This window comes from Dermacentor silvarum, chromosome 8 (genome assembly GCF_013339745.2).
Source record: "Dermacentor silvarum isolate Dsil-2018 chromosome 8, BIME_Dsil_1.4, whole genome shotgun sequence".
Lineage (NCBI taxonomy): Eukaryota > Metazoa > Arthropoda > Arachnida > Ixodida > Ixodidae > Dermacentor > Dermacentor silvarum.
Genome location: NC_051161.1, coordinates 126,696,144 through 126,710,450, shown reverse-complemented (window position 1 = coordinate 126,710,450; position 14,307 = coordinate 126,696,144). Strand labels below are relative to the sequence as shown.

The 14,307-nt window shown below is 46.9% G+C and overlaps 1 protein-coding gene across 4 annotated transcripts in view; it reads left to right on the top strand.

Annotated features, from left to right (window-relative positions):
• The window catches only part of LOC119461676 (sal-like protein 3), a 118,014-nt gene extending 104,315 nt beyond the window's left edge, over nucleotides 1–13,699 (top strand). For 3 of the 4 annotated variants that reach the window (XM_037723046.2, XM_049671875.1, XM_037723045.2), the window contains 4 exons: nucleotides 895–1,082; nucleotides 1,743–2,898; nucleotides 4,700–5,068; nucleotides 6,176–13,699. In XM_037723046.2, the coding sequence (XP_037578974.1) occupies nucleotides 895–1,082; nucleotides 1,743–2,898; nucleotides 4,700–5,068; nucleotides 6,176–6,349 (1,887 nt within the window). In that variant the 3' untranslated portion in view covers nucleotides 6,350–13,699. The remainder of the gene's footprint in view (nucleotides 1–894; nucleotides 1,083–1,742; nucleotides 2,899–4,699; nucleotides 5,069–6,175) is intronic. The other variant, XM_049671874.1, reaches the window with a different exon arrangement.
• Nucleotides 13,700–14,307: the final 608 nt, after the last annotated feature.

The following is a 14,307-nucleotide window of genomic DNA, read 5'->3' as shown; positions in this document are numbered from 1 at the left end:
TAGTCTCTATGTTCGCTGCAGTTCTTATCAAAAATCAGGTGCTAATCAAAATGTCGCACACGTGTTTTGTCTTTTGCTTTAGGCAGTCGCATACTTCCAGGAATTTTCTGTCACCACTGTTGCAGCAGCTGCGGATCAGATGGTGCTGCGAAGTAGAGCAATCTTCCATCCTTTGCCATGTCTGGATTTATAGCGGGGCAAAAACACTTCATCATTTACTATTCTGCCGTTTCGCCTTTTCAAGCACGAGTATCAACACACACCATGTTCCATCGGGCATGATTAAACGTACTGCACACATGGTAAATAAAGCGCTGAACACTAAAAGTACATAGCACATAACCTGCACTTCCGCGCAGACGTTTGGACATGAAAAACGTGTACTTCTGCTCTGCCTTTTCGTACAAACTTATTTTTCGTCGGCTTTGCCTAGGGACACTCTTTGCACACGTGCTGAAAAAACAGGCGCATATGTTCATTTGCGATTTTTTTATTTGTGCGCATACAATTTTGTGTTTGATCGCTGTTGAATCGAGATTGCCGAGGGTCCGTATTTTTAGCAGATGACAAGCTCAACACATGCTGCCCCGCCAGCTCTGCGTTGCCATTCTCCACCACTATAGCGCATGTGCATACGGAAGCAACCTGTGGAATGGTTTCCACGCATCTCAGCACATGGCACCACACAAGCAGAGTAGTTGGCTGGGCTCGGAAGGAAAGGAGAAAACATGTGTGAACGCTTGAAAGTGGAGCAGAAGGAGAAAGCACAGAAGTGAACTAGACGCCCAGCATCCGCGTTTCACCATTAGTCCCGAGCGTGTGCGTTGCGCGGCAGTGGAGTCGGCGCTCCTGTTTATCTTACTCCATGGCTCATACACATGTCCTTAATTACAGGAGCAGCAGCAACGCGAACGGCCTGCTTCAGAGGACGACGAAGAGGAGGAAGAGGAGGAGGAGGAAGAGGAAGAAGACGATGAGGAGGAGGAGGAAGAAGATGAGGAGGAGGAGGATGACGAAGGCACACCCATTGGCTTGTTGGCAGTGGCGGCACCATCAGCAGCACCTCTACCGCCTCTGTCCAGGTGAGTTAGACCTTTATACAAAGCTCTCCCGGCCTTGTGTGTTGTATCTGAGGGGCCGCAGTCTTGGTTGATCACTTTTGGAATGCGTATTTGTACTATCACTTTCAACGTGCATTCATCATCATCATTTGTTATTTCCTTAAAAGCCCCTGCTTGGGGGGTATTATACAAGGGAGGGAGAGGGGGGGGGGGGGAGTACATATACAAAATACACTAAAATTGGTCAGTGATCAAAATAAAAAGTGGGGAAAAACTGGTGAGAAGTCCTTCAATGCACAAAAAGCAGTTAAAAAACAACAGGATACACATGGTTAAACAGGCATCACTAAGACATACTCAAAAAAGCATATTACACAGCACACACAAGGCGGAGCGAAAAACAATCGAAGAACACTTGGTACAGAGAAGCAAAATTGAACAACAAGGCATGATTGAAACAAACAAAAAGACATTCATTGGACAAGCCAACAGACAGCATTTCCCATCACTCCAATGGGAGCATTGCTCTGGACGTTATGTCACACAAAATTCGAAGTTTCTCTCTCTCGAAGTATCCTCGAAGAAATAGTCACTTGTAACTTTTCCTCTTTCCTTGTGCTGCATTGATGCAATTACTGCTTGTGCCCTTCTTTTTTTTTTTAATTCGATAATCTTTTGCAGTGGCCCTCCTCCGCTGAGCATTGCCTGCAACATCCCAGTGATCACTCTGACCGGCCCACCCAACAGCGCCTCACCACTGGCGCCTCCACCGATCGCATCCATGGTGGCCACTTGCCAAGTCTCCGAAGAGCAGGAAGCCGCGCGTAGCCTTCTGCACCTATCGGCTCACGTTCCGGATGCCGCCGCATGGCCCGGTGACGGAGGACCGGTGATGGCTCCCACGTCAAGAACGTCTCCAATCTCCATTGCGGCCAGCACCGGCCTGATGGTTGCACCAGCCACATTTGTTGGTGGAACTGGCTCCCCCAGCAACCCCGGAACCTCCTCCGAGCTCACCGTTCCAGAAGCTGGCTCTTGGCCGCAAGGCGGCCTTCCGTGGCTAAGCAGCCCCCCCGCAGGCCACAGGCCTCGCTCTTTCTCCATGGAGATGCACGAAAGAGCTGCTGGTATTGCCGAGGCGGAACCGACCCGGCGCTACTCCATGTCGTCGCTTGGCCGGCACCCTGACGAGGGTCCCATGGACCTCAGCACGGCCAGGCAGCGACGCCTGGAGATTCTTCCAGGCGGCTACGTCTCGGGCCACAACGTGCGCTCTTATGCCCGAGAGGGCGGGCTCCTGGGCACGTGCCTCGAACTGGGGGGCCCCGGATCTGCCGGCATCCCGCCCCATCCCCACGGGGTACCAGTGGTATCCCCGAGCAGCGAGTCCATTGGAACTGCTGTGAGTGGCGGCGAGGAAGGCCGCTGCGGGATCTGCCACAAGAGCTTCACAAAAGCCAGCCAGCTGCGGATGCACGTCAACATCCACTACTTTGAGCGGCCATTCCGGTGTGAGGCATGCGCTGTCTCATTCCGAACTCGGGGGCACCTGCAGAAGCACCGGCGGTCGGTGGGCCACTACAACCGGCTCAACATGAACCTGGCGTTTGGTGCCCCATCAGCTGACAACCCGCGGCCGTTCAAGTGTGCGGACTGCCAGATTGCATTCCGCATCCACGGCCATCTGGCCAAGCACCTGCGTTCCAAGATGCACATCCTCAAACTCGAGTGCCTGGGAAAGCTGCCCTTTGGCATGTACGCTGAGATGGAGCGCTCAGGCGTCAACCTCAACGAGATTGACACCTCTGACTGCGACAACTCACTCGAAAGTTTGCAGGTGAGTGAGTTCAGCAGGGTGGCTGTTTGGGCTAGTTGGTGATCCATTATAACTAGAAGGCAAAATGAGGATGTAGATAGGACAAGTGCTGGACCTCCAATTGTGCCAAATTTATACAAAGGAGCTCTCTAAAATAATCAACTAGTGGTGACAGAAAGAAGAGTAAACAAATTGAGTACCAAAACAATAGCCAAAAGACAGGTGAACAAAGCTGTAAAAGCAAGACACAAAGAAGGAGCACTTGTCCTTGTTCTATCTATGTACTTGTTTTGCCTTTGCACTGTAAACTCGCAATGAGTGAGCTTGGTTAGCTCATAATTGAGTATTAAAGAGACACTAAAGGAAAATATGAAGTTAGCTTATCTGTCTGGAAGTCTATCATTGTTTTCTGGGCGCCAATATACGACTTTGTTGGATAGAAAACTGTCACTGAACGTCCTGCTGCTGCTCCTCAATTCCAATCCCTCGCGTCAAAACTAAGGCTATGATGTAATCTCCACATCACCACCTCAGCCGCCATCTACAAGTCGGCCAGTCCTCTCTCAGCTCGCGTCGGCGGCGTCTCTCGAATGGCCCACCCGCCTCTCACCTCGGTTCTGTTTTCTGGCTAGTGGGTGGCTGACGCCACCTGGTGCCCTGACATCACACCATGCGCCACGCACAAGAGGTACCATACTCCAAGACAAGTGGCATCACTCTTCATTTTCATCATTTTCTCGCTTACAAAAGCTCCCTTCTCACTATGAGTGACGAATTCGTTATTACAGAAGCTTAATCTGTCAGACTAGCTCGACTTCATGTTTTTATTTAGTGTCCCTTTAAGCCACTGTGCAAATTTGCAAATACAACAGCGAAGAAACTTAGACAGAAAGCCTCCAGCCAGCATTGGACTGTCTGTTAATGTTTCTACTCTGTGTTTCTATGCACCAACTTGACTCTTTGCAGACCATCAACGAAGTGGACTCATCCATACTATCTGTACCGATCCCTTCACGGACAGGCTTAGCTTGGCTGCATGAAAAATGAGGTCGGGTGTTTAATTCCAAACCGTTGTGTCTGCATTCGGATGAAAGTTGAATGCAAAACTGTGTGCTTAGATTTCTGTGCACACTGAAGAACCCCAGGTGGGGACAATTAATTTGAAACCCATCATCTTATGTGTTGCTTTGGGACAACAAACAGCATAATTTGATTTTGATTTTAGTTGTTCCTAACCTAAAGCAAACTGAATTCATTCATGGTTACTGAAGCTCTCACACTAGCTGAGATGGCTAAAGGGTTGATACGGCAGTAGAATTTCAGCTTGTCCATATTGCAGTTTACGGAATACTGTGTCACCAGAGACATCTGGATGAGCGGCCGCTTTGGCGGTGCTTTCTTGTGGCGCAGAGTTTAACCAGATAAGACACAGAGCTATTATTGCAGTGACCAACCATATTCTACATTGCTGCTGGTGCGAAAAGCCGGCAGCGACAGCATTGTTAACATGGGAGTTTTATTTCGTTTTTTCAGTCGACAAGAACACCCTTGTAACGAAAATACATCTAACACATTGTGGTTGGACATAGTGCAGCAAGATGTCACTACCAGCGTTGCTACTACCATTAACAGAGCCAGTAACCTAGTATTTTGTACATGGTGATACATTTATGGACAAGCTGAAACTCTCTAATGTATGATGAAAGTTGGTCCCAAATTTTTTGAGCTTGGAATGCATTTTTTGAGAAAGGAGTTTAGAATAATTAGAGGAAGACAGTAAAAAATATCCCTTTGGTAAAACTGTATACACCTGTGCATGCAGGTCATGGCACAAAAGCTGTACCAGCACGGCGAACCAACCGTGGGGTCGCCTGTGGCGTCACCTGTGGGTGTGGCGGACAGTGTGAGCCCGCTCAGGAGTGGGGGCAGCCCGCCACCTGTCATAGAGGCCCCGCCTCCTCCTGCGTGGGAGGGTGGGGCACTGCGGCCCTGCCACTTGTGCGGCCGCCTCCTCAAGAGCGCCAAATCGCTCCAGGTGCACCTACACTGCGACCACCAAGCGGGCGCGGGGATCCAGCAACCGGATGACGAGGTGGGGGCTGTCGCCCAAGTCCACTCCCCCCCTCTCGCCACGCCCTGGCTCTGCTCCATCTGTCAGAAGGCATTCCCATCGCAGGCACTACTCCAGCAGGTTGGTAATGCATTGAAAGGGGACTAGTTGTCCACGGATCAGTGCAGTTCATTAGGGAGGTTGAGAGATAGCGCACTCAAGCGCCTTTGCATACCCATAGCCTCACGCCCTGCTTGAGTTCTCTTGTACTCCTATTGCATTCTTTTGTATAACTCCTATCTTTTGTATGCCTGGCGATTTGCTGGTTTGCGTTCCGTAACTTTTGGTGCGCAAAGCCTAAAACTCTCCATTTCCTTCTGAGGCTCTTCCCCCTACTTTGTGTGTATATTTGCTGCCTGGCCAGGTAAACTGTGCCCATCCCAGAGGCAGTGTTAATCGAAGGTAGTGACGGGCTGATCGTGATACCAGTGCATTATCTGACCTCGCAAGTGTTTTAATGTGGTTTTCAATGCAGGCTGTCTCGCACACCTTGTCGCTTTAACCAGTAGAGCTAACACCTAGCAGCATATCTGTGCAGAAATCGGGTGGCACTCGGTCCACTTCAATGCACGAAGTACTTCTTCACATGTAGTGCACCTAAATGCAGTGCGAAAAAGCTAACTGTTCACAGATCACGGCAGAAGGAAATATGATGTTCTCATTTGTGGTTGTTTGAAAAATATTGTTAACCGGCTCACTCAACGTTGATGTTGGCTTTACCAATGCCAAAAGCTATTTTAATGACTCAGATGTGGAGCAGTAAATAGAATGGGCAAACCGTTAACTCCTTAGGGGACTTTTGACTACCTCGGCTCATGGTTACAGGCAGCAGGACCTGTCCTGTGTGGTGCCTTCTTGGTCCTCCTCATTTGCGCTACCCGTAACCATAAATTAACACCAACTCACCAAATTTTCCATGCCTTTGACCTCAGCTCGTCATGAGGGATTGTCACTTTTTGGCTTATGACAAGGCCTTTTGACATGCTGGATGTTGGTAGATATTCTATCATTGTTGCTTTTATTGAATTAAATTTGCCACACTACGTATTTGCAGACATATTCTTGTGTTCTAACCATGTTATTAAGGTGTATAATGTCAAGAAAATGCACTTTTATGTGGGCTTTTTTTTTTAAAGAAATATTGACCCTTAAGAGGTTAAATGCGTATTTTTTCTTTTTTTTTCACAGCACTTTCTGTCACACACACAGCCAAGGCCTTACGTGTGTGATCAGTGTGACGCCGGCTTCACTTCAGCTCTGCTCCTGACCAATCACGTTGCAAACAGCCACCCTGCTGCAGCGGACAACATACTCCCACCTAGGGTGCCTCTCGTTCAGAGCCCTGTCCTGTCCACCGTCTGAGCACCGCCTTGTGTTAGTGCGGACATTGGCCGTTGCTCAGCTGAAGTGGCAAAAGAAATGATTGCACAGGACAACGGCGGGCGACGCAACCACGACGGGCTTCGTTTCTTGGCGACACCCTTCGCATTGCCTTGTGCGCCTTCGAGCACGAACTGTGGCAGTGGCTGTAAAGAAGCACCATTACCATTTCCCGCCATGTCTGACCACCACACTGTCCCACTATATATATGTTCCTCCAAGGATCCCAACTCGTCTTGCGACAATTCTTCAGTGCATAACGTCGTGCCATTATAGACAGTGCGCTTAGTGACAGTCACTGGTGTGGTTGCTTGCCCCCCCCCCCCGTCCTTTTTTTTTCTTGCGAGTCAGCTTCCTTGGCAATGTGCTGTCCCAACCGCTAACACTGCATCCATGCTCATATGCATCGTTGCACATCTCGCATGCCGCTCGTTATATCTGGGCCCTTGATGGCCTGCTCATCCCGTTAGGGCTCCGCAACATTGCTTGACAACAGTGTCGAGGTGTCTCGGGCTAGTGTTGCGTGCCTGTGAGCGTTGTCCTGTCCCATCGAACAGCTCTGGCATAATGTTCTTGGCCGAGCGTAATGCTCGGTCAAGTACCAACAAGTCGCCAGCGCTTGTTATGGGAGGCCGAGAGATGTGGTGGTTTGTTGTGTGTTCAATCTGCCGTTAACAGTGGACAATTTGATCTTTTGAGAGCAAGTGCCTGCGCTTCCTCTAAGTGCGGAGAGTCCTGGTGCGACGATGGGCCGAAGTGTGACTGTGCTATTAATAGGGTACAAGCGTTTTTTCGTCGGACCGAGTCGAGTGCCCACTTGCAAGTTATCGCTTCAAGCGATGGCAGACCTGTCCTTTGCACTTTTCATGCCCCAATGCTGCAAGTTGCGTGCGTCATCTTTCTTGTTTTCCTCCACACCACTTCTGAGGGAAGACCTGCCTTCCATTTGTGGCAGCTGCTGGCTCAAAATTTGTTTGCCCTGATTTCTCTTTGCCAAGGGGCAGGTGGCCATTTGAGCTTGGACAAGGTGTAATGTAAAAAGTACTGCCCACTGTTTCTTTCTATATAATTTTTTTTTTCTCGTGGGATATTTGCCCGGTATCTTAATGTGTTGCATCAACACAGAACTGCTGTGGTTCACGACAAACGGTGTTTCCTGGCGTGCCGTTTGGAGGCTTGCTTCCCCACCCGTTGCGCCAGGTGCACCAAGTTTTTTTTTCTCTGGTGTTGCCGCCCCTGTACAGTGTTTTTTTTTTTTGCCCCTCGGTGCGACACGCAGATGCCTTGCACCTGGACTTGCAGTTTACACTAGTCCCTGAATGTGGTGTTCTCCCCAGAGCCATGGTTTAAGTTTTTGAAACCCTCTGGGGGGCTGCTGCCCATTACTGTGTACAGAATGTTGCAGTTTTGTTTGCTTGTTTCTCGTGGGGAGGTGTGTTTATGTTTGATAGCGAGAAGTTTGTCTTTACGCGCCTCCTACATTCTTACCCTTTGCGTCCTAACTTTAGTGGACCACACATGTTTGTTTATTCTTTTTGTAAGTCAACCTGGTTTACCAATTTGTTGCATTTTTCTAGCCATTCTCTGTTCTCAGCTTTCTCTGTTTTCACACGCTTTATTGCAAAAGTTACTGATCTTCCTGGCCTTTTTATCTATGACTGCACCAGCCCTGTTTGTTATCTTGCTTAGGCCTTCTGGGGCAACTGTTGCTATGGCAACTGATGATATGTGTTTGCCATTATATGGTGTCCTGATATATATATATCGCGCATCATTGTAAGTCATGAAGCTCAAGGAGGAATTCAGATGTCGTGCAATGAGATGCCCGCTCAGGCTACTTTTGTTTTTGTGACAGCAAGGTGCTGACAATCTAAGCTTTGATTTAATGTTTGTTTCTTCAACTCGCTGTCATGACCTGTGCGCCTTGATACAAAGCGGCAGATTGTCTGGCTCACTAGTTAGAGGGCGTTGTTCACCTTGCGTACTTCGCGGCACTTCTCCATGTATTAACTGGCTCTCTTCGTCATTACACATGGAAGAAATTCTCTATGTCCCAGTGAAACGCTTATCACGGTCATCTTGGCTCGCGTGCTGTCCAAGGCGGCTTCTTTGACTCGTTGTAAGCACCGCTCCGGTTTGCTTCGTCATGCTGCACATTATTATTTCTTTCTAATTCTGTTTGTAAGCAGTACAACCGTAACCAGATGAGCAACAGATGCCCAGTCACCTTTATTACAATTGCTTCATACGCATGTACTGCGTTTCCCAGGTAGAGTTGGAGAAGCAATTTTTTTTTTTTTCTTCACAGGTCGTCAGGAACGATAAAATGGTGCTGCCACATGCAACAAAAAGAAGCGTGTTCATTGGTGGCGTCATCTCTTCCTCCACCTCTCGGTGGCCTTTTCTGCATCCCTTTGTTTCTTACATTGAAGTTCAGCCTGTTCCTAACATGTAATCAAAATTTGAAAGTTTTGCCACTCTTGTGCTAGACCCGTCTGGATGGGTTTGTGCACGTTGTTTGCTGACAACTGGTTGTGTAACTGAGTGAGCGTCTTGAATGCATACTGCCGGAAAGGCCCAAGTTCACTGCCATATTTGCTGTAACTGGCACGAGTTGCTCGTGTGTGCGTAGGCCAGTGTTGTGTTTGGGCAAGTGTTAAGGTTTTTGCTGTGGCGGTAGTACTTGCACGAGTTGTGTGTGAGGATGCTTGATGTAGATTTGCATTACCATATGTGTACGAGTGCCCAAGTCTCTGAGCGTGTGACTAGAAAGCTGGTTACTTTCGCTAATTTAACACCTAGCATACCTGGCAGCAAAGCAGGAACAATTGTTCATAGGCGAGCAACGTTTTTCTGGACCGAGTTCACTGTCTGTGGAGCCTAAATAAAGCTACTGCTCCGTGAATGCTCAAGCTGAGCATCCAGGATAACTAGAAAATCTAGCCCTCACTTCGCACTGTCATGGAAAGTAATTCTATCCCCAAACTTGACTTCAGCAATGTCCTCAACCCTTTCTATGCAGCAAGGTGTAAATGAAGCTCTCCAAAAAAATTGCTTCGGCTTTCAAGCACTTTCTTTGTCTAGGAAGGTCATTCACTCACACGTATGCCCATGAAAAACATAGTTAAAGTGAGAATAGTGACCTCAGTGACAGAAATTACAATCGGAGTGGTCCCAACATCTCTGGATTGTCAGGTGCACCTTGCATAAGGGACCCCTTAAATCTTGTCCCGAATGGGGACCTTCTCAGGGCATGAAAAAGCATTAAAATTGCTCATCACCGGCTGGCTCGGTGCCTGGCCTTCCTACATTCTTTTCCCATTTGCTGCAGCCATTGTTTGCTAATGTTGTGACCCTGTAGTGTCCAGAGCCACAGGCATGTATTGAAGGTTACCAAATTTTGGTCTTGTGCGAAGTTGGGGTCTTGAGGTCTACGCATCAGGCACATGACGCGCTGCGGTCGCTGTCGAGATGGGCTACCATTTCTTGCATGGTCTCCTATGAATTTCAGCATCACCTTGCAAGGTGGCATCTTGGACTGCCATTTCGCGAGTGAAGAGTTAGCCACTGTTTTCGTAGAGCACGAATTCTCTGTACTGTCAGCTTGCTTCCCTTGGAGGATCCACGCGCATCCAATGCATTTAGAGTGACCAAGGCTGTCTTGCACGGAAAATGCAAGGCAAGCCTCTTGTTTGCAGCCATAAATGCCGCAGCTTATCACCAGCCGTTGCACTTCTCGATGTGTGCGATAAACTTGGGTCAAGCTTGCCATTTGCAAGTGTAAAGCTGCGAGACGTTTATGTAATTTCTTTATTGTCACTTGTAAACCATGACAGTAGCTTTCGTGACATTGCTACAAGCTCTGAAAACGATAGAAAATATTGTTAAGAATGCGCATTCACATTCCGTTTTTTTTTTTTAATCAGGCACTATACTGCTTTTTGCTGAAGGCTAGCCATCCATTTAAAATTTCAACCCTTTTCTGCTCAGAGTTTGTGATTGGTCAGCAGAGCAATGAAGTATGCAGTTACGTTTATGTATGCACGAGTTCTTTGCTTGTAGGGGCATTTTTGCTAGGGTATTCAACCTAAAGGGTACATATTCTTTAGCTGTTTATTTTATTATTATTATTATTTTATTTATTATCTTTTCTTTTTCTGAGAATGCAGTGTAGATGGACTTCAGTCCATGTTTGAAACACGTGCCATACAATAAGTACAATAATCGGGGATCAAATCTCAGATGCCTATGAGAAACATGTCAGTAACTATGTGACAAGCTACTCTATATCCATTTGAGCTACTGCAGTTTCGTTTGCGAACCTTGTAGTAAAAAAATAAAAAAACATATTCCTTCTGTGGGCACACAGAACATTACATTGCAGAAATGATTTTCATCACATGCAGACGTTTTACGTCTCGCGTGGCCGAACAGATGTGTCGCTGCAGTATAAGCAGCTGAAAGATTAGTGCCCTGATCCGCTTCCCTCTTAAACTGGGAATCTGCTTAGTGTTTGGCCTACCCTGGGCACTGACGAGGAATTTTGAGCCATGTCTATAAGCATACCAGATACATCTTTTTCTCTAGAAACAAAGCAGCCGTGACCTGCTTTGCAAGTCGGTCACTGGAGTGTGGCCCAGGTGCAATTTCTGCAGGTCATAGTGTGCACATTATGTGTTGTGGAAGTTTTCAGCAAGGCATCTGTCTGAGCTAACACCCCCTCTCCTGTGTTGCATTGCTCGATGCTTCCATGTTGTTCACTGTTTGTGAACAATTACGAGTCATGTCTCCACATGATCATTCAGATTGGAGCTGTTCAGCAATGCGTGGACCGTCATTGTGGAAATACATTTCATAGCTGAATGTACGGGATCGACACTCTGGATGCATCTAAATACAATCGGTCTGCTGTTTCTTTTTGAGCCAGCAAGCATTATTATCCATGTCTGGCCTAGTTTTCAACAGGTGATACCGATTACTGTTTGAGAAAGCACCAGGTGTCTGTTGGCTGTTGCAGTTTAAACTTGATATCAAGGAAGGAAACTCAGTCTGGTGCACTTGTCACCAGCTGACGGTGGTTGTGCTGCTGTCACCTCTTGAAGTGTGTGAAGCGTGTGTTGAGATTAGTTGGCTGACAGGGAAAGTGAATGTTGCGCGCAGTTTCTGGCTGTTGTTCAGACAGGGTATATAACGGAGATTTTTTTATAGTCCTTCGTGCACAGTTGTTGTAGTGTGCGTGTGTCTCAAAAAGCCAACAGCAGGCATGGTAAGCTGTGAAATGGGTGTACTGCAATAACCTGTCTGGTAACCACCACCGACACTTCTGCTTAGCTTCTCTATGAACAGAGCGCATCAAAATGCCATGTGCCTGCTTTAGAATTGACTTTTGGTCAGGAATATGTGCATGTGGCCTATCGGATGCCTAGGCTGAATTCACGGTGAAGGCAACTGCTGGCTGCATTGTCACACAAGCAGGCAGTTGAACAAAGTGAGCTATGGCCCCTAAGAGATACGAAACATTTTAAGATGTTGTGTTTGCCACATGATGCCACCTGTTATCCAACTTTGTTGTTTACCTCTGCATTTGATTTTTTCAATGTTTCATGCTTTCCGCATCCTGTCAACCACCTTTATGTATGCATGCTGTTGTTTCAAAGCAATCCACACACAGCATGTTGCTGAAAAGCAGCACATTGAAAAATTGACAACAGCCTGTTGTTGTGGTGCGAGAAGTACGTTGCACAAGGTGAAAAAATTTGGAGTGCATGCCATACTACAATGCACATACCGTGACATTTAATGACTGCAGTGTTATTGACAGTAACGACTGAAGCAGTTACATATATGCACGGCTGTGCTCATCAAGGCACAGATTGCTTAGTCTTCGATGTTTGGTCATGGAAGAAGGGGTGAAAGTTATTGGTGCATTTCGTTACTACAATATTCAGAAACCGACGAAAAAGACTGGCTGGACCGAGCATAAATATTGTTGCAACAGTTGTTGATAGGCATTGAAGAAACGTTACTCACACATTTGGGCGCCTTTATTAGAAACTACAACATTATGGTACTTTTCAGCCCAAAATAGCAGGTAGTAAACTCTCTGCCTTGCCAGAAATGGCATGACTTGCAGATTTTTCGGCGATTGAAAGGCTGTGCGCACATTGAAGGCCTCTTGATTGTAATGCAAGCACCATTCCAAAGATCGCACTATATGTGAGTCGTGAAAGTTGAAGCAACAATGGTGGCCAATTGTGAGCAGAACTGTTGTCGGTGGAGCTTTCTTGCCATGGTTTCCCTGACCTTGTCACATCATGCTTTTGTGGCTTGCACAATGTAAGAAATGCATCATGCATAGCTTTTTATGCCGTTTCAATCAAATATAACATGTTTTTACTTTTGTGGTTATAACACACCCTCCTCCACACCCCCTTCCCCCCACCCTCCCTCTCGAGCAAGTTGGTGAGAGAGCAGTTTTTTTTTTATCTCTATTGTCACGAGCTGTTATGACTCTTTTAATTGCTGTTATTTGTTGGTTATTGTTGTTTACTTTTGACATGCTTGAGCGCGTTTGCCTTTGCTGCCACCAGAAGAGATGCTTTTCCAAGCACAGATTGCACTAAGAATGTTTGTACACATTGCATTTGTCACGTCCACACTGACTGAACCGAGTGTCGTGATTTTTCTTTTCTTTTTGTTTATGGGTGTGTGCGTGCTTGGCAAGGTGCCCTATTGAAACCGGTGATGACGTCGGCGAGGTCGTTTTGAAGCCGCGTTTTTGTTTGTCGTGTTTAATATTGACCGTGGTGGCCGTCGTCTAGGTGTGCCTGCCGAGGCGCGACGGTTTCTGCGAAAATGTTCCCAAGTCGGGAACGAAGCTGTTTGGTGTTGTATGTTTGTTCGACCACCCCTCCCACAAGCACAAACAGGTGCTTTTGGGAAAGCACTGTCACGGAGGATGTTGCTGCGTTGCATTGTACAGAAAGAAAAAAAAAGAAAAACTATTGTAAAGAGTTCCAGCACCTCCTGCTCTTCACCCACCCCGAAGCCATGTTTTTTTTTCTCACCCAACACGTTCCGTGCTGAAAGTCTTGTACATAAAGGGCCACCACACATCGTTGATCCTTCCCTCTCGTTTTTCTATCAGTCTGTTACTCGGCCCGAAATGCATTCAGCAGGGAATCCATACGTGTGTCTACATGTCGGTCCGGGGTGTGTGCATGTGTGTAGGGAGCTGGGTCCTTTCTCTTTTTTTTTTTTTTTTGCTGTAATGTTATATAGGCTGTTAGAGTACTAGGACCACCAATAAAGACCTGTTTCTGCCTTTGGAAATCTGGCTGTGTTCTTGTATCACATCTTGTCTGTTCTTTCATGGGCCTGGTAGCGTACACACGTCTCTACAACGATGCGTATCACTGCAAGATGTCTGAGCTAACCATCCGCATGACTGGAAAAACATAATGGTAGCAAGGACCACATGCAGAGGAGAGCAGCGACATCTGTGGCTACAAGAGGTCAATCTTAGTCATCAGTCTTTCTTGTGCCTCCTAGCTTGCCATTAAAAACAATAAACGATTATTTTTGTCATTCAGTGAGTGAGGGCGGCAAATTAAATAGCTGTATGGAGCATTGAGAAGATGCCTGAGTGAAATGTTTCTGATGACTTTTTAATTTAAGGCCATGAGATTAGGTGCCCGATATTAAATAAGCCACCTCTGAGCATGCTTCTGCTGGTCAATTCAGGTAATTTTCCTTGCTTAAAAAAACAGAAAGCTGGCCTATCAGAAATTTATTAATTTGGTAATCTTTCCACGTGACTAACACCTTTCTATTTCACACCTCAAGTCATCACATTTTAATTATTTTATAACAGAGGCTAGCTAAATTTTATCTCGAAGAGCCACGTTTGCCTTGCAGAATGAGGTAACGGTGTGATCAAA